The sequence below is a fragment of the Rousettus aegyptiacus genome, unplaced genomic scaffold (assembly GCF_014176215.1).
Source record: "Rousettus aegyptiacus isolate mRouAeg1 unplaced genomic scaffold, mRouAeg1.p scaffold_m13_p_12, whole genome shotgun sequence".
NCBI lineage: Eukaryota > Metazoa > Chordata > Mammalia > Chiroptera > Pteropodidae > Rousettus > Rousettus aegyptiacus.
The window spans coordinates 44,768,273-44,792,246 of record NW_023416287.1 but is presented as its reverse complement, the minus strand read 5'-3'; the positions used below and the strand labels follow the sequence as shown (position 1 = coordinate 44,792,246).

The 23,974-nt window shown below is 35.2% G+C and overlaps 1 protein-coding gene and 1 pseudogene across 1 annotated transcript; one reads left to right on the top strand and one right to left on the bottom strand.

The window, feature by feature from the left end:
• Positions 1–48: 48 nt before the first annotated feature.
• On the top strand, positions 49–1,708 carry LOC107507844 (annotated as a pseudogene).
• Positions 1,709–9,403: 7,695 nt separating this feature from the next.
• On the bottom strand, positions 9,404–23,227 carry MC2R (melanocortin 2 receptor). The gene is made up of 2 exons (XM_016139167.2): positions 23,182–23,227; positions 9,404–11,529 (listed from the first exon to the last, which is right to left on the bottom strand). Exon 2 carries the CDS (start codon positions 11,403–11,405, stop codon positions 10,512–10,514), a length of 894 nt encoding a protein of 297 aa, XP_015994653.1. The 5' UTR covers positions 11,406–11,529; positions 23,182–23,227; the 3' UTR covers positions 9,404–10,511.
• Between the last annotated feature and the right edge of the window lie 747 nt (positions 23,228–23,974).

Genomic DNA, 23,974 nt, shown 5'->3' with positions numbered 1-23,974 from the left:
AACACACACACACACACACACACACACACACACACACACACACAGAAAATGCTGAAACCAATCAATATAAGAGTAACCACAATAGATGCTGAGCTGGAATCTGCCATTCAGCCTAATAAAACTGGCAGACAACTTTTTGACCAAGTGGTGAAAACAGTTGATTTTCATGAGGTCGGGTTTTTTTGGGCTTTGGTATGCTGACAGCAAAGGTTGTTTTACCTGACTTAAACTAAATAAAATGGTGACACAGCAAGATGTTAAAAAAGAAAATCCTGTACAGTTCAAATTTAGAGTTAAATTCTTTCCTGAAGATGTTTCTGAGGAATTAATTCAAGAAATAACCCAGAAAATTTTCTTATTGCAAGTTAAAGAAGGTATCTTAAATGATGAGATCTATTGCCCTTCAGAAACTGTAGTCTTTTTGGCTTCCCATGTTGTTCAAACCATGTATGGATATTATAACAAAGAGATTCATAAAAAAGAGTTACATGGCAAATGATAGACTCCTACCTCAATGTGTTTTGGAATAATACAAACTGACCCCCCCCCCAAAAAAAAAAACAATGAGAAGCTAGAATACAGAACTGACATAAAAAACATAGAAGAATGCAAAAAGAAGATTCTATGATGAAATACCTAAATATTGTACAATACCTAGAAATGTATGGAGTCAATTATTTTGAAATTAAAAATAAAAAAAAAAACAGAACTGAATTGCAGCTAGACATTGATGCTTTGGGTCTTGATATTTATGAGCATGATGCAAGTTAACACCTAAAATTGATTTGCTCTGGAGTAAAATCAGAAATATTTTATTTAATGATTTAAAAAACATTATAAAGCAAATATACAAAAAGACACCTGATTTGTTTCTTATGCACTTTGTCTGAGTCTCAATAAGTGGATTTTGTGTATGGGATACCAAGAACTATACATGTGAAGAAGAAAGCCTGATACTAATGAAATACAATAGATGAATGTTCAGGGTAGGCAAGAGAAACATTGGAGCAGTTGGAAAGGGTGCAATTAAAGAATAAAAAGAAAAGAAAGAAATAGCAGAAAAGGAAAAGGAAATAATAGACTATGAAAAAGAAGAGCTAATAGAACGTCTAAAGCAAACTGAAGAACAGAAAATGGAAGTCCAGAAATAACTAGAACAGATTCAAAATGCTCTATAACTGGATTAGGAATGAAAACAAACAAAAGGACAAGCAGAAAGACTTGAAAAGGAGTATCAAGCTGCTGAAGAGTCCAAATCTGCTATAGCAAAACAGGCTACCCAGCCGATGAAGAATCAGGAACAGGTAGCCACAGAACTTGCCAAATTTACTGCCAAGATTGCACTTCTAGAAGAGACCAAGAAGAGAAAGAGAAAGCTACTGAGTGGCAACACAAAGCTTTTGTGGCCTAGGAAGACTAGAAAATGACCAAAGAAGAGTTAACAATTGTGATGTCTGCCCCACTCTGTTTCCACTACCACCGGTCATTCCTCCAACTGAAAATGAGCACAACGAATATGATGAGAATAATGCTGTGGCTGGTGCTGAATTATCAAATAATAAAGTTATGAACCACAGAAATGAGGAGGAAACACAGAAACATAGAAAAATGAGTGTGTTAATATGCAGTCTGTGATAAACACAAGACTTTGTGATAGATTCAACAAGGCAATACAAAGCTATGTAATGATGAGTTTGAAGCATTGTAAAGCTGTTATTTTGCATACATGTTCTTCATAAGCTGAACCACTAACAGAGAAAAGAAGGTCTTTGCAGATGTGATGGAATGCATCCCACCTTGCCAAAGCATTTATACCAGTTTGACTGTGGTGGCTAAAAAACATTTAAGGGGAGCTCATCAACATTAAGGTAGTCTGATATCATGCTTGGCTTTCTTTTTCTTTTGGGCCGGGAAATGGAGAACAGTGTTCCATCATCTCCTTTCATATTTTGCATTTTCCATTTTTTTCTGTTGCAGATTACCACTAATTATCATGTCTGACAAATGTGTTTGTGTTATTTAAACACTGTGCATTTTAAAGGATGATGGTGACTTAATAAGTGTTTAAGTTGAGCACTCTGTTTTCTCTTACCTTTCCATATTTTACCTGCATGTATTTTCACATTCTTTCTCATTATATTTTCTCGGTGTGCCATTCTTATATCTTGCCATCCCCATAGCCATAAATTCTGCCACCATACAGATTATTGGCAGCATTTAAAACGAGGGTAGGTCACAGGTGGACAGTCATTAGTCATTGTATAGAAGATAACAGTAAATTATGGAACGTGTAATGTGCAGCTAGTAATTAATTTTTTAATCCTAATTTTATTACATTATTGGATATTTGATATTTGCTTACTTAATTACAGTCATCTCATCTTTCACAGCTGAACTAATTGCAGTTTCATCTTCTGTCATCCTTTGATTTTCTTTGCCTACTGATTCACACACAAAGGTATAAACAGCAGTTAACAGTTCCCTAAGAGAGTTTATTGAAGAAACACTGCCTGCAAATAACAGTTGTCTCTAAGATTTTTAAAGTTTTGCTATTTCATAGGTTGATTTAGATATACACACATTTAATAAAAGTTAATACACATTTGTTGGTAATTGATTATATTCATTTAAAAAAAAAAACTGGACCTTCCCAAAAGGGTAGCATATTGAAAACATAGTCTTATGAAGGGCATTAATACTACCTCACTACCTCACTACTACATCTGTGATGACTGGTTGCTCAAACATAATGGAGTTTGTAAGCTACATGTTTTATAATACATAGTGTTACTTTCAACCATTTTGGAATATTTTGTAATTTTCTTTTCCTTTAGAATATCTTAAAGTGATAAATCTTCAAATGTCTTATTGAACTGAATTATGGGACTCTTAATTGTATTAAAATTGTAAGCTATCATTGGTATACTATCTTCCTGGAGGCGTATTGTCTGTCTGAGTAAGCATGTGGGTGTGAGATAGATATATATATATATATATATATATATATATATATATATATATATATATATATAGAGAGAGAGAGAGAGAGAGAGAGAGAGAGAGAGAGAGAGAGAGAGAGATATTGGGATTGCCCTAGTAGCATACCTTCATTTCTTGATGTAATTGTTACATAATCGTGTTAACATATCTACTTACAAGATCATTGTGCTTATTTCTTTTTCAGCCTCTAACTAAGAATACTTAAATTTGGTTTGTTAATTCTATTTTAGAAATTATAATTAGGTAATATTAAGTTCAATGAAAGTCTTACGAAGAAATCTTTCCATTTTGAATGATGTTCTAATATTTTCTTTCTTGTAAAACATCTGAATATGGAGATAAGGAAAGCATTTTTTCTGTGTGGTTCAGCTATCTTTTATTTGGTATTTGTGTTCAAATTTACATTTATCTATTAAAATTGTCATTTTAAAACATTTTTCATGCACAGTAGATTCAAGCTGTGTCTGAAAATATCTCTTGTACTTTTTGATTTTGCTGACTTTAACAGGATTAATTTGGGAAGACATTATGAAAAAGAAAGGTTGCATTTAATACAGATTTTCGACTTTGTAGGACAAAAGATAACTGCTTAAATTTGAAGTGACCATTGTACAGTGGTTGTACACATGCTTCCAAACACTGTGGAAGAGAATGTTTCTACTTGCAACACATTAGATGATGAACCCTACTGTTTATGCTTTAAAGCCTGTGTTCACTTTTCCAAAGCATTAAGGTAATTGCTACAACAGGCAAAATCTTGGACTACCATTGGATTTTTATTAATTTTATTCATTTTGAATTGCATGCACTATGATTGCTATATCAGTTTGATATCTATGTTGAAAATCTCCAGTTCTATTTGCTGTTTATTTTCAGATGAGGATTAAAAATGGATTAAATCCATTTTAAAGCTGTGTGAATTTTTTAGAACAAAACAGCTATTTGTTATATGGGTTTTCAAAGTGATTAAACCAGTTATAACTTTTATTATTAGCAGTTGAGAGCAGTTCATATAGCAATGTAAAACTATATTAATATGCATTTGGTAAATTCCAACAGGCTTTTACCATTAGCATGATTTTTTTGCTGTTCAATTAAGTTACAATTACATCTATAATCTGAGATAACATTCATTTGTTAACAATAAAGTGACAAAAATTAATTTTAACAAGTAAAGAATAAAATCCTTTTTGGTAAGTCCAACATCTGGACTTCCTCAGGGAGGATTTCTATCAATTTCTTTTTTCTTTCCTCTGTAAATGGACCATACTTCCTTGTTTCTTCATATGCTTTATAACTTTTGTTATTGTTGTCATTGAAAATTGGACACTATAATTAAACACTATAATGTGGTAATTCTAAAAATCAAATTCTCTCCCCTCCCCAGAGTTTGGTATTGATTGCTGAAGACTACAGCCATCCACATTTTTAGCGATTTTTCCAAACTATTTCTGCAAAATTTGTCTTCCTTTTGTATGTGGTCACTGGTGTCTCTATTCCTTTATCTCTGTGTTTAGCCAGTGATTGACAGAGATTCCTTAAATGCCAGGAGGCAAAAAGAAAAACAAATCATCCCTAGTTTTTATAGACTAGCCCTGAGCTAGGATACTCCTTCAACACTAAGCCAGATTGCTTAAACTCTGCCTTCATCTTCACTTCCTGTTTAAGCAGTGTCTAAGGATCAGCCTGAGGTGCACATGTAGGGTTCTCTCAGGTCATTCGTGAATTATGGATATATGTGTTGTACTCCAGATTCCCCGGTGTACATAATTGCCCTTCAAAGACATTATTTGCCTAAGAATCTTCCTTCCCAGGCTTTTTGGTCTGCCTTCTGCTTGCCCCATTCTTTCCATCTCTTGTCCCTGGTAGCTATGGATAGCATATATCTTTATCTGTTTTCATTAGCTACCTCCTGGGATCTCATGCCAGATTGAGGAAGGTGAAACAAAGGTCAGGCACTGTGCTGATTCCTCAGGGGACCACCAGACTGGTCAAAAAGCACAACCCCAATTTTTCAAGAAGAAGGTCCTGGCACCAGCAAGCAACACCAGAAATGTGGGTCACCATTTTCATCACCACTAGCAAGCTGGAGGATAGAGAATAGCAAGTAAGTAATAAAAAAGGCCACTATGCTTTCTTACTAAAATTTAGTTACTTCTTTCTTCATTAAGGACTCCCTTGGTTGCTGTGTTTGATTAGATATTGGGTTTGGATAATTTTAGTCTGTTGGTTTGTCCTTCAGTTAGTAGAGGGACTAATTCTTGGAGTCAACTAATCTACCCTTTCTGTGGTATCACTCCTGCATTTTCTTTTATTTATTTAGTTATTATCCTTTAATCTTTACAACTTTCATTTGGTTCATTTTTATAATTTCTGTCTCTATTGATAATCTTTATTTGATGTGGCATTGTCATTATACCTTCTTATACTTCTTTAACCATTATTTCCTCAAATTTTTTGAACATATTTATAATAGCTGTTTTGATGTCTTTGTTAAGTTTGAGAACTAATTGGCTCTCACAGGCAGTTCCTGTAGACCCTTCCCCCTTCTGGAACTTGTTATTCTTAGTTACTTGTTTATTTGTTTAGTGACTGGCTGGATTTTGTGCATTCTGCCCCTTTACCGCACCCTGCAGTGTTATGCCTCTGATGTCCTCCGGGTGGGGGTGGGGAGCAGTGTGTGCAAACGGGTTTTTTTACTGTCACCTGGTTGTGACAGGGCTGTGTTTGACTGCTATTTTCCTGACCATACCCAGATGTTAAGCCTCACTAATTGTTGAATGATTATTTTGTTATTTTCAATAATGTCCTAGGACATAAATTGTTCTGAAGACTAATTAAATTTGGGCTCCTTTGAAGGGATAGTTTCTGAGGTCAGTGATTGAGATTTGTTCTGACCCTAGGAAGGCCCTCATTGCTTTCTTCCTTTTCTCAGCAAACTGCCTTGCCTGTAGATTTTTCTATATCTCACATGAATCTATTATTCCTTTCCCAATTACCTTTTGCTACAATCTCCACTGTTCTTGAGAATGCTAGGACTTCTCTATACACTGTTTAAAATGAAGTCAGTTACTTTAAGAAGAGATTAGGAGCTATTTGTTTTGTGGCCTGCTTCCCCGTTCAGGCATAATATCTGAGTCAGGACTCTGGATGTGAGGTGAGGAAAGTGGTGTCCTCTCTGAGTGACACCTCTACTTTAGGAGCTAAGTACTCAGTTGGAGGAAGAAGGCCCCAGGTATTCTTGACTTGCCTGTCTTGGCATGGAATGAAACAAAGTGACTCATCACTATGCCATGCTATGGACACATTTTTGCATATGGTACATAATGGTATCACAGAGCTTGGACTCTTGGGCCACATTGCAGCCTTGAGTTGACTCCTGACTCTGGTACTCACTAACTCATGTTGGGTAAGTATATTAGTTTTCCATGGCTGCATAAGAAATTTCAACAAATTTAGAGGCTTAAAGCAACATGCATATTTATCTCACAGTTTCCATGGCTCATAATTGCCCAGGTCTTAGCTGGGTCATCTGCTAAGATCGTCAGGATTTCACAAGGCTGCAATCAAGGTATGGGCTGGACTGCACTTTCATCTGATGCTCAGCGTCTGCTTCTAGACACATGTAACTGTCAGCAGCATTCAGGGCTGAGAGCTCATTTGTTTGCACAGGAATTAGAACCTGTCAAATGGGTTCACATAGTGTCTGTTTACTCTGTCAAGCCAGCAAGCAGAGTCTCTAGCAGCCTGCTAGCAAGATGGTATTTTATATAATGTATTATAGTCATGAGAATGATATTTTATCACAATTGCCATAATCTATGGGTTAGAAGCAAGTCATAGTCCACCCACACTCAAAGGGAAGGTGTTATACAAAGATATGAAATATCATAAGGCAGGAATCATAAGACCTACTTTAGAATCTGCTGCCACAGAAGTTATTTAATATCTCAGAACCTCAGTTTATTTATCTGAAAAAAATATGAGGATAGTAATTGTACTTATTCTTAGGGTTGTTGTGAGGATTAATGCACACATATCTCAGAATAATACCTGGCTTGAAGTAACTGTTTAGTAATTAATAGGTACTATTATCATATCATTAGTATTGTTATTACATGTCCCCACCATCCAGGAAATATTAACTCTGACAGTTTCTCAAGATTTATTATTGATTTGCTCATGTTTCCCAGAGGTCTTAACTAGATAGTCTAGGGGTGCTCCTTGACTGCTTTCTTGGCCCCTTTCCTACCTCAGCCCAATAAATGTGTGGTTGAAGGAGTGGAATGTTTACTGAATTATTTATGTCTGTCCATGAATTGATGTGTGTCTTAGTGTGTTCAGACTGTAATAATACCATAGACTGTGTGGCTTATGAATATTAGAAATTTATTACTCACAATTCTGGAGTCTGGAAGGCAGGGTGCCAGCGTGGTGGGGTAAGGGCCCTCCTCCTGCTTCATAGCTGGCACCGTCTCTCACTGTTTCCTCACTTGGCAGAAGGGGTGAGGGATCTCTCTGGATCCTCTTTTACAAAGGCACTAATCTCATTCATGAGGGCTTCACCCTGGTGATCTAAGTACCTCCCAACAGCCCCACCTACTAATACTACTATCTTTGGGGAGTAAAATTTCAAACTGTGTGAATTCGGGGGAAAAACAAACACTCGAACCATAGCAATGGAAAAATGAGAGAGAAAAATAGGAAATTTTCTTTCCTTTTTATTAGAGATGGCTCAGAAGTAGTGCACTTCTGAATTAAAGAGGACATCAAGTAACCTATAGTACTTCATTCTTTTTCTAGCATTCTCAGTTGTCTGAATCATGGCTAGATGATCAACAAAACTGGACACATGCATATGGCATTAGCAAATCAGTTTTAGAATTTGTTATTATGATAAAAGGATTGAAGTAGTCATCATGGAAAGAATCTGAGCTTTATTGATCTTCCTTACTCAAATGAATGCAGTTCAATACTGTTTTTGTTTGAATTACATATGAAGGTAGGGGTAGGTAACCATAGCTTTTTCAATAATTCTGAGTACTAAATACCCTGATCTGATTTGAATATAGCTGAGAACCTAGAATTGAAAATGTCTCTGAGTTAGCACTCATCCTATGTTTTCGCTTTATAAACTATTAGAATAGCCTTATTGATTTTGTTTCTTATGTTAAACAAAACAAATTAAAGGCAGTCAGAGGTGGGTGATTCCCTCTGGCAACAGTGACAGCTGAAAGCTTGAGAGTGGTATCAAAGTTATTAACAAAAGCAGAATTCAATAAGTGCAGCAGTTTGGGACCATTTATGACATGGAGCAAATCACCCAACATCAAAGAAAGATTATATTTTATTGAAAATATTCAGAATAATCACAGAAAATTGTGCTATATATTATTCTTTTAATGGTAGAACTAACATTAAAAAAGCATTTATAGGAATGTGCTTTAGATTTTATGAAAAATAAATTTAAATATAGTATTTTATCTATTAATAAATCTAGGCTAATATACATTAGAGTAATGTAGCCCTTTTGATGAGGGAGAAGAACCAAAGGATTTCTATAGAGCAGAGGTCAAGAAGACACACTTTGGATTTCATATTCAATCTGTGACAGAGGCCATCTGGGAAAAAAAGCCTACAGCTGTCTTCTCTTTAATTCCATGCTTTCTGTTCTGTCTCTTAAGATCTAGTCCCTCCCCATATCTAATATCAAACCCATCACCAGACCAGCAGTCCTATGTGTGGTTGGCTTCTGCTCTCAGCAACTTAGGGAAAACTCTTCTAAGGTCAAAGTGTTGCCTCTTCCAGAAGACACTGTCACTCCCAGTGGATCTGGAGCAACCGTGCTCTGTGCATCTGAAGACCTGGCTTCTTTCCTTTCTTTCTCTTATCACTATGCCTTTAGGTTACTTTCTAACTTAGCAAGAACTTGCGATCAGAAGTCACTTCTGCTTTAAGCTTATTTTTAGCTATTAAAAACAGATGAATTTTGCTTAGCATGATAATCTCAAGATCCATCCATGTTATTGTAAATACCAGTATTTCATCTTTTCTTATGTCTGAGTAATATTCCACTGTATTTATGTACCACATCTTCTTTGAGATTATTATGCTAAGCAAAAAAAGTCAGAAAAAAATAAGAACCATATGATTTCACTCATATGTGGGCTAAAAAAAAATGAAAGCAACAAATGAACAAGACAAACAAAAACTCATAAACACAGGTTGGAGAAGGCAGAAAAAGGTAAGTGGGGTCAGATACATGGTGATGGAAGGAAATTTAACTTTGAGTGGTAAACACACAATGCAATATACATATTATTTATTTTTGAATTGTATACTTGAAACCTATGTAATTTTATTAACCAATGTCACCCCCAATAAATTTAATAAATTTCTTTAAATGGATGAACTTACAAATTATGTTTTATTCCCATTGGTGATGATACTTTTCAATATCTAGCATCTGTCCTGTGGCTGATGAGAATGAAATTTTCTAGTCATCGAGTCCGCCTCTCAGATTCATCTGTGGAAGAGTCTCTGGCTTGGGTCTCAATAATAGCACTGTCTTGAAGTGTTGTTTTGGTCTTGGTTTTTTCCATAGTCCAAAAGCATGATTAACTAATTAACTCTCTCTCTCTCTCTCTCTCTCTCTCTCTCTCTCTCTCTTTCTGTCCTTCTGTCTATCTCTCTGTCTTTGTCTCTGTCTCTCTGTCTCTCTCTCTCAATACTTCACAAAATACATATTGGGGCCTCTTTTCCTGTACTTCTACACTGTGACAAATTCACAAAGATTGTTTATACCTTCTTCAGATAATTATAATTTTCCTCTGGCCTTTATAAATGGATTAAATTTTTATTTATTCCTTTGAAATGTATGCTTTTAAAACATGAAAAGTTTTAATAAGGATTTAAACAGTAGTGGGATACTGAATGAGCAAAGAAGACTAACAGAGAAGTTTCCTTCATTCATGAAAACTCAAAGCATATTATTTGACATTTATGATTTTTACCTTCCTGCTTCCAAAAATGTTTGAGATGACATACAGTAAAGTAGGCAGGTAGGAGGGAGGAAAGAGATTTTACATATGGTAGTGTGTGATGGGCAAGTTCAACTGCAGCAATTTATTGGCATCTTTGGCTTAAAGGCCATGTAGTTTCTGGCCTGAGTATTTATCTTGGTACTTTAACTTTTAGAAATCAATTATAGCGGCCTCCAGCCAGGAGAGAACAAGCTTTTTTGCCTTAGTCCGAAGCTCTCAAATTATATTGTTATGTGTGCTTTGTATTCTGTCCTTCTTTATAGTTCATTATTTTATCTCTCTAGTTATAAAAGCTGTACTAAGGCAAGACTGTTCACATAGAACAAAACTATTACAAATACTAATAAGTGGAATAATTCTCATACACACTAGGGAAGGAAAAAATGGTTGAGAACATTAGTATTTGTTGGTTATTCTATCAGTTGACAATATTATCACCATAACTCCTAAAATAAGGGACCAATAATTCTACTGGAACCTGCAACAGAAGACCATCTTTTTGAATGCTTCCCTAAGCTCTGGGCTCCGGAAGGCATATATAAAAGGGTCAATGACTGCATTGCACATGATCAACATGCCATTTACCTGGAAGAGAGACATGTAGCAGGCACAATAAGGATTATTTGGGCAGAATGTCATTAAGAGGACATGAAGGACAAAGGGGGCCCAACAGAAGATGAAGACCCCAAGAAGGATGGTCAATGTGATGACCCCTTTCATGTTGGCTCTGGGAAGTGTTGAGATCTTTCTGGCATGGGAATGAGCCAGCAAGAGCATGTGAATGTAGAGGCACAGGATGAAGACCAACATCAGAGGGAACAGTGATGTGAAGGTAATCACTGTGGGGATGTGATGGGAGAAGAGAACCATGGTGATGCCACTGCATATACAGCATGTCCAGATGACTGTCAGGATGACAATAGTGCGATGCATGGTCACAATGCTGTGATACTGCAGAGCATGGAAGATTGTGATGTAGCGGTCAGCAGCAATCACAGACAGACTGAAAATGGAGCCAAGTAGAGAGAGGATGAACAGGGAGTCAATGATATCATCAGCCGTGGTTTCAAAATTGCCACGAGGCTTGAGATAGCCCATGTTTCCGAACATGATCAGTATATTTTCCACGATCTTATACAGGCTGCCCAACATATCAGAAATGGCTAAGCTGCAAATGAAAAAGTACATGGGTGCCTGGAGATTCTTATTCTTTATCACAGCCAGAAGGACAGTCAGGTTCTCCAAAACCCCGATGATGGATATTGTAAAAAATATCTCCTCTGGCAAAACCACATGAGGACAGTCTGAATTATTTCTTGCTGTATCATTTATGTTTTCATATAGACTGATTATGTGCTTCATTTCCTCTGCTTGTGGTAAAGTCAAAAATGTTACTTGGTCTTGAAAGAAATCTGGACTAATTATTCAGAATTTTTTCTTCTTTGTAGTACTTGCAGGAGATCTGAGGTAAAAGCCACACTATCACCTAAGAAAGAATATATATAAATATCAGCTGCAAAATTGACTACAAGGTAAAAACAAGCCATGTTACCTCGAAGAAATTTCTGTTGCCTTAATGAAATATAATGGTGTAATAATTTAAATAAAACAATTTACTGAACCCTCAATCTTAATTGCTCTGTGACAAATATCTATAGTGGAATTTTAAGCCCAGAGATAAAAATAAAGTTTACTTTTTTGTCTTCTCCCCTTTCCTTTTCATATTCTTCTCATGAACCCAATTATATATGGATAGACTAGAATAAGAAAAGAAGTAAAGGAAATTAAAGGCATATATAGAAACAGGAAAACACATAACTACCCTTTTTTCCCAGCTTTATTGAATTATAATAGACAATTAGTTGTTCATATTTACATGGTACAATTCAATGAGTTTTTTTTTTTCAATTACAGTTGGCATACAGTAATATATCAGTTTCAGTTGTATGACATAGTGATTAGAGATCAATATAACTCATGGAGTAGTCACCCTACTTCATGAGGGATACTTCACTAAATGAAGTAAATATTTATTATAACATTGTTGACTATTTTCCTTATGCTACACTTTATATCTCTATAACTATTTTGTATCTATCTATTTGTACTTCTTAATCTTTTTGCCCCTTTTCACCATCCCCCGAACCCTTGCTCCCATCTAGTATCCCTCAAAATATTCTCTGTGTCTATGAGTTTGTTTTAACTTTTGTTGTTGTTGTTTTGTTCTTTAGATTCCACATGTATGTGGCTGATGAGGTATTTGTCTTTATCTGACTTACTTCATTCAGTGCAATACCCTCTAGGTCCATCAAGGCAATATCTTTTTCCATCCTCTTCCTTTTAGTCTGTGTGTGACTTTTAATCTGAAGTGAGTCTCTCTTGTAGGCAGCACATGTAAGGATCTTGTTTTCTTATCCATTCAACCACTCTATCTTTTGGTTAGAGCACTTAATTCTTTTCCATTTGAGGTACTTGTTGATAGAAATGTATTACCATTCTCTATTCATGGGATGCCTTGGACCTTTTGCTAAGCTGCCCCAGGCCTGGTACTGGAGGCAGCTGACTTGAGTTCCTAAAATGGTCTCTCTCACATGCCTCCAGGTCCAGCACGGGCAACAACCACCCATGAATCTCTTTGTACTGCCTACCAGGCAGCCCTGGGAAGGTCACAGGCAGTGGCTGACATTGGTTCAAACAGGAGCCCCTCTCAAAGGGCTACAAAACAAACACACCGAGAGGCTGGCATCATACCAAATCAAATCACCACCTGATAAGGCACACAAGTGACATAGCCAAAGGGTGATCTCAACAGGTACACAATCTCACTGGGGTGAATTCTACTCAGTAGGGTCAGCCTCCACAAAGTAGCTCATACACTGGGGGAAGGGTCAATCCTCAAAACCAGTCAGCACTGAAAGTCAATCCCATCCACTAACATACTAACAGCAACTAAGGCGTAACAACAGGATAGCACAAATAATTCACACAAGAGACACTCATGGAACTCCTGGTACAAGTGATCATGAAGGCTGTGCCACTGGACACACAGGGCACCTACTACATAAGGCCACCTGCCCAATACTGGGAGATCTAACAAATCTACCTAACAACTAAACAACTAAAATGAGAAAACAAAGAAACGTCACAAATAAAACAACAGGAGAAAACTCCAGAAAAAGAACAAAATGAAATGGAGGCAAGCAACCTACCAAAGACAGAGTTCAAAACACTGGTTTTCAGGATGTTCAGTGAACTTTGGGGAATAATAGATGATCTTAGAGAGGACTTCAACAGAGACACAGTGAGCATAAAAAGGGCATAGAAACCATTAAAAAGAACCAATGAAAAATTAATAATAAAATAAATGAAAATACATTTAAAAATCAATAGTAGATTAGATGAAGCAGAAGGTCAAATTAGTAATTTGGAAGAATAGCAAAAAGAAAAAAGAATTTTAAAAATGAAGAAAGTTTAAGAGACCTCTAGGACAACATCAAGAGTACCAATATTTGCATCATAGGGGTACCAGAAAAAGAAGAGAGAGGCCAAGAGAATAAGAACCTATTTGAAAAAAATAATAGTGAACCATTTCCTTAACTTATTGAAGAAAATAGACATGCAAATCCATGAAGTGCAGAGAGCCCCAAACAAGAGGAATCCAAACAAACCCAAACCAAAACATAGTTAAAATGGCAAAGTTTAAACACAAAGAGAAAATTCTAAAAGCAACAAGAGAAAGTAGCTCTTTACTTACAAGGTACTCACATAAGAATGTCAGCTAATTTTTCAACAGAAATTTTGCAGGCCAGAAGAGATTCACATGAGATATTCAAAGTGATGAAAAACAAGGACCTACAACCAAGACTGCTCTACTCAGGCTATCAATTAAAATTGAAGGTAAGATAAAGAGTTTCCCAGACAGGAAAAAGCTAAAGGAATTCACCACCACCAAGTTGCTATTACAAGAAATGTTAAGGGGAATTATGTAAAAAGAAGAAGTATGGGGGGACATAAATATGAATAATAAAATGGCAATAACTATGTACCTATCTATAATCACTTTATTATATATGGATTAATTGCTCCAATCAAAAGACATAGGATAACTGAATGGATAAAAAAACAAGATCCATATACATGCTTGTCTATAAGAGACCCATTTCAAATTGAAAGACACACGCAGACTAAAAGTTAAGAGATGGAAAAAAGATATTTTATACAAGTGAAGATTTTTTTAAAAGCTGGGATAACAATATATATCAAAAAATATAGACTTTAAAACAAAAGTTATAATGAGAGACAAAGAAAGGCTTTATATAATGATAAAGGGGTCAGTCCAACAGGAGGACATAACTTTAGTAAACATATACACACCCAAAACAGGAGCACCTACATATATAAAGCAAATATTGACCAACACAAAGTGAGAGATTGGTAGTAATACACTCATAGTAGGGGACTTTAAATCTCATTGACACCAATGGACAGAACTTCCAGACAGAAAGTCAACAAGGAAACAGTGGCTTTAAATGATACACTAGACCAGATAAATTTAATTGATATTTTCAGAGTGTTTCAGCCCAAGACATTCTTCTTAAGTGCACATGGACCATTTTTCAAGATAGACAACTTTAGGCCGTGAAACAAGTCTCAAAAAATTTAAGAAGATTGAAGTCATATCAACCTCCTTCTCCAACCACAATGATATAAAACTGAAAATCAACTACAACAAAAGTCCCTGCAAAATACACAAACACATGGAGGATAAACAACATGTTACTAAACACTAAATGAGTTAACAATGAGATTAGGGAAGAAATCAAAAGATATGTAGAGGCAAATGAAAATGAAAACTCAACTCAAAATCTATGGGACACAGCCAAAGCAGTCCTGAGAGGAAAATTGATAGCAATACAGTCTTATCTCAATAAAGAAGAAAAAGCTCAAATAAACAATCTAACCTTACACTTGAAAGAACTGGAAAAAGAACAGCAAACAAAGCACAAAAGAGTAGAAGGAAGAAAATAATAAAGATTAGAGCAGAAATAAGTGAAATAAGTGTAAATAAGCAGTACGAAAGATCAATAAAACCAAGATGTTTCTTTAAAAAGATTAAAAAAGTGATAAATCTTTAACCAGATTCACCAAGGAAAAAAGAAACAAAAAAGAAGTGACAACTGACTCCACAGAGCAATTGTGGACCATCTGGAAGAACTTAATTCCTTTCGAGATACATACAATCTCCCAAGACTGAGTTAAAAAGAATCAGAAATCTAAACTGACTGATTGTTGCTAGAAATTGAATCAATAATTTAAAAATACTCCCCTAAAGCAAAAGTCCTGGACTAGATGCCTTCACAGGTGAATTTTACCAAACATTCTAATAAGAATTGACACTTATTTTACCACTATTCCAAAAAATTCAAGGGAAGGGAAAACTTCCTAACTCTCTTTTTACAAAGCCATCATTATGCTGATTCCAAAACCAGACAAAGAGAGTACAAAAAAAGAAAACTACAGGCCAATATCCCTGATGAACAATGATGCAAAAATCTTCCACAAAATATTTGCAAATAAAATTAAAGAATGCATTAAAATGCTCATACACCATGATTAATTTGGATTTATTCCTGGGATGCAAGGTTGGTACTATATTTGCAAATCAATCCATGTGATACACCACATTAACAAATTGAAAGATAAAAATCATATAGTCATATCAATAGATGCAGAAAAAGTGTTTGACAAAATCCAGCATTTATTTATAATAAAATCTCTCAGCAAAGTGGTAATAGAGGGAACATACCTCAACATAATAAATGCCATATATGACAAATCTACAGCTAACATCATACTCCATAAGGAAAAGCTAAAACTGTTTTCTTTAGGATCAGGAACAAGACAAGGATATCCACTTTTCCTGCTTTTATTAAACATAGAAGTAGAAGTCCTAGCTACTGCAATAAGGCAAGAAAGAGAAATAAAAGGCATTTATGTTGGAAAGGGAAAGCAAAGCTGTCATTATTTGCAGATGACAAGATACTATATAGAGAGAACCCCAAAGATTCCACCCCAAAACTGTTAGAACTGATCAATGAATTCCATAAATTAGCAGGATACAAATTAATTCAGAAATCTGTTGCATTTTTATAAACCAATAATGAACTATCAGAAAGAGAAATTAAAAAAAAATTCCATTTACAACTGCACCTAAAAATAAAATAAAATATATAGGAATAAATTTAACCAAGGAGGTAAAAACCTGCACTCAGAAAACTATGACACTAAAGAAAGAAATTAAAGAAGATACAAATAAACGAAAGCATATGCCACGCTCATGGAAAGGAAAAATTAATGTTAAATATCTGTAATTCCCCAAATATCTATAGATTCAATGCAATCCCTATCAAAATACCAATGGCATTTTTCAGGGAACTAGAACAAATAATCCAAAAATTTATATGAAATCATGAAAGACTCTGAATAATCATGGGAATCTTGAGAAACAAGAACAAAATTGGAGGTATTACATTGCATGATATCATGGTTTAGTACAAGACTATAGTAATTGAAACAGCATGGTACTGACAAACAAACAAATGCATAGATCAATGGAACAGAATAGAAAGCCAAGAAATAAGTCCATCTATATGCTCATTTAATCTATGACAAAGGAGGCAAGAATATACAATGGGGTAAAGACAGTCTCTTCAATAAATGGCGGTGGGAAAACGCCACCACCTTCTTACACCATATACAAGAATAAAATCAAAAAGGATTAAAGACTTATATGTAAGACCTGAAACCATAAAACTCCTAGAAGAAAAAATAGGCAGTGAACTCTCTGATGTTGCTTTTAGTAATACTTTTTTTCTGATATATCTTTTCAAGCAAAGGAAACTAAAGGAAAAATAAACAATTAGGACTATACCAAACTACAAAGTTTTTGCAAGCAAACCATCAACAACGAAAAGACCACTTACTGAACAGGAGAGGATATTTACCTATGATACATCTGATAAGGGGTTAATATTTAAAACTCAACAACAATAAAAAAAATCCAATTAAAAGATAAGCAGAAGATCTGAATAAGTATTTCTCCAAAGAGGACATACAGGCTGCCAATAGACATATAAAAAGATGCTCAACATCACTAATCATCAGAGAAATGTAAATTAAAACCACAATGAGATATCACCGCATACCTGTCAGGTTATCTATCATCAATAAATCAAAAAATTAGTGTTGGCAAGAATGTGGAGAAAAGGGAACCCTCATACACTGTTGGTAGAATTGCAAATTGATACAGCTGCTAAGGAAAACTGTCTGGAGGTTCCTCAAAAAATTAAAAACAAAACTACCTTTAGACCTAGCAATTGCACTTCTGGGTATTTATTTAAAGAAAACCAAAATATTAGTTCATAAGTTGCATGCACCCCTATGTTCAAAGCAACACTATTCACAATAGCCAAGATATGGAAGCAACCTAAGTGCCCATCATAGATGATTGGATAAAGAAGCTGTGGTACATATATACAATGGAATATTACTCAGCCATAAAAAAAATGAAATCTTATCATTTGCAACGGCATGGATTGACATAGAGGATGTTATGCTGAGTGAAATAAGTCAGACAGAGAAATACCATATGATTTCACTTATATGCAGAATCCAAGGAACAAAAGAAACAATATAAATGAAAATAGACTCATAGATACAGAAAACAAACTGCTGATTACCAGAGAGAGGAGAGGAAATGGTGAAAAAGGTAAAGGGATAAAAAAAGTTCTAATTAGTAGCTACAAAACAGTCATGGGAAAGTAGAGTATAGCATAGAGAATATAGTCAATATTATTGTAATGGTTGTGCTAGAGTAATCAGGGTATCACTTCATAAATCATATAAATGTCTTACCATTGTATTGTCTACCTGATACTAATATATAGTAAGAATAAGAATAGAAGATAAAAAGTAGTTGTAAATAAACTAAGGTGCTGTGAAGGATTATAATCACAATTGATCTATTTAAATTATAATAAATACAAATTGTTCAAAATCCAAGTACCATATTTGTCAAATATAAGTATTTCTTCAAACTCATTAATTAGAAAATGTGTTGTCACTAAAAATCTAGAATAAGCATCTTACTCACACATTCTAACCCAATAGAAGGTGACACATATAGTTCCACTGTCACACTGTCTACCTTTAGGACTAAAAACCTGATAGATCTGTAACTCAGAGGCTCTAAACAAACAATCAATGATATGTACAAAGATGTATATACAATGATGTTCACTGAATTGTTAATTATATAGTGAAAAACTGATAACGACATAAATAACTAGTAATTGACAATTGGTTAAATAAATTCCGGCAGGCCCATAAGATAGAACACTATTTTATAATTAAAATCATGGTTCAGTGGTGCAGAAGTGTATATATATATATATATATATATATATATATATATATATATACATATATATATATATACACATATACATATATATATATATGAAAAGGCATAGAAAAATCGCTAGAAGAATATCTCAAATATTAATTGGGTGGTGGAGCTATGAACTATTTTTTAAATATATATATATATATTTATTTTAGAACAGTTTTAGATTCACGGGAAAGTTACAAAGCTAGCAGAGAGTTCCCATACAAAGTACACCCAGTTTCCCATATTAACATCTCACTTTAATATAGTACATTAACCACAATTGATGGTCAGTATTGACACATTATTATTAGCTAAAGTTCATACTTTATTCATATTTACTTAGTTTTTATCTAATGTACATTTTCTGTTCCAGGGTCCCACAGTGACAATTAGCCATTATTACATTTAGCATGTCATTAGACTTTCAGCTGTAATGTATATTTTCATCTGAGTTTTCTTCTAGAAGTTGTGTGGTCTTATATTTACATTTAGGTCTGTGATCCACTGGGAGTGTGTGTGTGTGTGAGTGTGTGTGTGTGTGTGTGTGTGTAAGGTATGAGATCTACATCTAAATTTTTTTTTTTTGCATATAAATGTTCAGTTGTTCCCAGACTAGGCAAAGGAGACCTTCCATAATATTGGGAACCAAGTATATATGCATATAATAGAAGCTGAGGGCCTGGAGCAGACATGTGTTAGGGAGCAACCTTGGTGGCATTTAATCTTTCTTGGAGATTTTTTTGGAAAAAAACTCCATCAAACCCTTTCTGTAATTTACTTTTTAAAAAATCAATACCAGATTCTTTACTGCACAGTTTCGTTTATATTTCCATCCTTGAAATAGTTTCCAATTTCCACTCTGTTGCGAAAGCATGGAATAGTTTTTAACTGGTTCAGTGAGCTGAACAAACGCCATTAAATAAAACAATATTAAACAACTGCTTTCCTATTCCAGATGAAGAATTTTAAACTTATTTTATATCTTTAGATTGGTGACTCAAAGCTTTCTTTGACTCACCTGACTCCTGCTATCGCTACCTTTAGGGAGTGGACTGACCCCAGCCTAACTGGACCCCATAACCACCATGAGCATTACAGACAGCTTTTAGTCTCTGGACTCTGCTCTGGAGTGTTGAGGAGCTAGTGTCTCTGCCTTTTTATACTCCACAGTGAGTCTCAGTCCCAGAGGATGAGGAGCTGTTAATGAAGTAGTTGTTATTCAAGGAATGTGGTGAGAATAGCTGTATGGGAGGGTTAGGGGGAAGGAAAGTTTTAGGATCTTTTGGCTTTAATTCAAGTAATCGAATAAAGAACTGGCCTTTGTGAACATCTTCTAGGATCCAGGTTATGTATGGTTGGGAATAAAAAAGATAAGAAACACCATACTGCTCATCAAAATCTAGCTGAGGAGATAAGATATACACACCTGAGAAAGAAAACAGGTAAGGTTATGGTGACTTGCTAATGAGTCATGGCTGCTACATGGTATACATGATGCAGAAAAGGATTGGCTTTATCTACAAGCATTATCGGTAATTCATTGTCTACTGTGTAGGAACCCAAATGTGTGTTTAGCAATTTCAATTAATACTCTAACAGATAGAAAACCAGACTCCCTGGTACATCAGCACATCCTTAAAATTCTTCACTTTAAAGGCAATTTGGTTTTACCATAGCTTCTCTTACAGTGGTGTCTATGAGAAGGTCAGAGAAGGTTCACAGTGAAAGGCATTCTAGTTAATGTTCCAATTAAATATAAAGGATACTACTCCTATTCCCTGCTCCCCCACCAATTTTATAGATAAGAAAACTGAGATTCAGAGAGATTAAGTACTTACTTAAGGTTATCCAGCTGCTAAATCTGCCTTCCCCTAGGGCCCATGTTCCCTCCTTTTTTCCAAACAGGCTCTGGAGGCTGAGCATAAGAGGAAGCAGCAGGATTCCAGTCCAGCAGACAGACTGAGTGGGTACTTGTCTCACCCACTCCCCAAATATTTGAAAGTTTAGTTTAGGCACTTTGTGGTGGAAGATGCTGGGGAGTAAGTGCTTCCAATTCTAAGGCCATTTTGTGCTAAATAAAATAAAGTAGCATCATAATAAATTGTGGATATTATTAATCAGTACACTGTTGAAAGAAAAGGCAAGGAGAAACTCCAAGGTAGATAAATTTCTAATTCACTTACTGATCCTGAACTGTCCCAACAGCCTTTGCTAGCACCACATCACCATTACCAGCTGATATCAGTTTTCTTGATATTACTGAATAGAAGTAGTTATAACTCTAAAGTTTGGCTATTCATGTGGCAGTACTCATTAATGATAAACAATGACTCATCTGAACCCAGCACACGGCCTGCTTTGAACTCTGTCTAGAATCAATTATAAGAGGCCTTGAAGTGACTCTGTATTTTGGGGAATGAGGTAGCCTCATTCTTTTCTTTCTTTTCATCATAATATATAATTATTGTGTGGTATCCATTCCCTATTTTCTTCATCACCTTTTCATGTTCAGCATATACATTCCTATCTCTATGCAGACTTTCCCAAACTGCCTCCCCTCTCCCAAAGAAGCATGAGAGAGCTTCTCACCTATATTTTTCTATACAATTTGTCTTTATTTTTTTCTGATAGTCCTGCTCACATTAAAACACACTGTCTTCTCTTGTAAATGGATTTTGAGTTCTTTAAGATAAGAACTGTCTTTACCATCTCTGTATGCCCAGCACTTAACAGAGAACCTGGCCATACCCATATTTGTACAATCAATGGAAGATGAATGTTGCTTACACCAAGCAGAAAGATCTCATTAAAGGTGAATAAACCATTAAGATTTCAGATGGTAAACACACCTGGAAAAATTAACAAGGTAAAGAATAAAATGGCTTAAAATGTTTTACACTGAATTACCTTAAGTTTCTCTGAGGCAATAAGAGGAATTCGCTACTAGAGCGAAACTCATCCTCTGCCACAAGAGATGCAGGATGCATCGAAAGGTCAAGATTGTTCTAGAGCTGTCTCCTCTATTCCCTTACTGCTTCTGGAAGCTCATAGTAGACAATTTGACTAGGGCTTGCAGCAAGGCTTGGTACTAAGTATCCAATGGACATTTTTGATAAATACACAAATGAGTAAGCACAGCTTGTCACAATCCCTTCTGCACTTCTGCTCTGGGTGCACAGAAGGAAGCTCTCCTGTTCTCAGTCTTTTTCAAGGCCTTACTCTCAGTATGCCCCTGTATCCTTTTACCATTTCTATCCCTTTAAGACTTTGCATGTGTGCATATATATGTATGTGTGTACATGCACACGTTTGAGAGGAGGAGAATTATCTCAAGGTAGCCTTGAAAAATAAAAATATGAATAACTGTTTTTATTAGAAACTTCAAAGACTTGAAAACTCATATCTGAAAAGGTATTTGTACACAGATGTTCATAGCAGCATTAACCACAGTGGCCAGGACATGGAAGCAACTGAAATGTCCTATGATAGATAGATGAATGGATAAAGATGCTGTGGTACATATATACAATGGAATATTACTCAGCAATAAGAAGAGATGAAATACTGTCATTTGTGACAACATGAGTGGACCTCGAGATAATCATGCTAAGCAAAATAAGCCAGACGGAAGTTGAAAATCACATGATATCACTTATATGTGGGATATAAACCTAAAAGCAACAAATAAACAGGACAAACAAACAGAGACTCATGGACATGGACAATAGACTAGTGGTTACCAGAGGATAGGGAGGAGGGGGGAAGGAGGAGGTAGATGAGGTAAAAGGGGTCAAATATGTGGTGACAGAAAGAAATCTAACTATGGGAGGTAAACACACAATGTAAATATATGTATGCCTTACTGTTAAAATGTACAACTGAAACTTACCAGATTTAATTAACTAATGTCATCATAAAAATATATTAATTAATTTTTTAAAAAGCCAAAAAAAAGAGCAAAAAGAAAAAAGGAAAAGAAAAGAAAAGACTGAGACCTCTATTCTGGAGAATGCATGTCCCCCAATGACAGTCAACCAAGAAAAGAGTGTCTCAAGACTACAGTGACTGAATGGCTGTCCAAGAGATAACAATTTCAGAAGGGTCTGTGATAATGAACATGTTTTTACTTCTTGTTCATACTACACTCTGTGCTGTTGCCGAGGAAGTCAGAGGACTGTGGAACTAATGGATAACAAAGGCAGAGAGAGAATATACATTGTCCCAGAACCACTAATAATCCACTTCCATATGTTGATGGCAGAAATACAGGAAGCCAAACACATGCTAGCTTCCTTAATTACCATAAAAGCAAAACTATCATACTTAATTAAAAGTTAACTGGGTAAAAGAGTGACTCTCATGAAAGAGTAAAAGAAGTAGGATTTTTTTCACCCTTATTTCCATTAGGAAAACCCTGGCCATAATAATTTAAAGACTGAGAATATAGAGAAGCTAATAAATTTATTAACAGTGAAGGCTACTTTAGTTAGACAAACAAGTAATAGATTTTATTGTTATAATTCAATTAGAAAAATGAACTTCCTCAGGAAGGATGAAAGACCATAATTAAAAGAATAAACTATTAGGAGGAATTCTGAACACAATATTTTCTCAGATTTGTTTCTAACTGTTCTGATTATGATCCCAAAGCACATAAGAACCTGAGAAATTAGTAGAAAATGTACTTACTTTCAGCTCTGAAGCAGGAAATTTCTAGCCGAGATGACTAAGAATGAATAAGGTTTGAAAGAAAAGCCAGTGAAAAGACCTTGGGCCAGGAAGCACAAGAACATATGCATCCTTGGGAGAGACAGTTAGTTTGTTATCATAACCTTGAATAAATGTTGTATGAAATGGACTGCATATTTCTTGTAATGTGAAATTAGAGAAATAAAAAGAAATAGATTAAGACACAATTTCCATGGGCTCAGCTAGACAAGGTTGCTCCCTAAGTTTATGACAAGTTTTATGGCAGATACAGAGTTGTGATCTTGCTCCTTTTTGACAGCATTTTAGAGTTGCATTTAGTTTTGATACAAGGAATTCAATAAACTAGGGCTTTGAAGAAATGGTTTTAGATGAATTTGTTTTAAAATTTTCAGCAAACTTCTCAAGACATCTTGCAAACATTTGGCTCATTAATCACTAAGAAGAAGAGAATAACCCTATTACCCATATTTCACAAGACTAAACAGTGAGACAGAGGAAATTGTGTGCTTGAGGGCACCTAACAGAACGTGGGCCAAAATGAGAAGAAAACTCTCATGTTTTGCCAATTCTTCTCTGTCATAAAATTTCACAGAAACCACTATCAATAGCTCTGTAATTCAAAGCAAAATTGTTTAGTTTTAGGGTACAATATTGTTGGCTTCTGTTTGCCAATCCCTACAGGGAAAGACTGTTGTATATGTGTGTCCATGTATATGCATGTGTATGTATGATGCATGTGTATGTATGTGTATATGTGCATATGTATGTACAT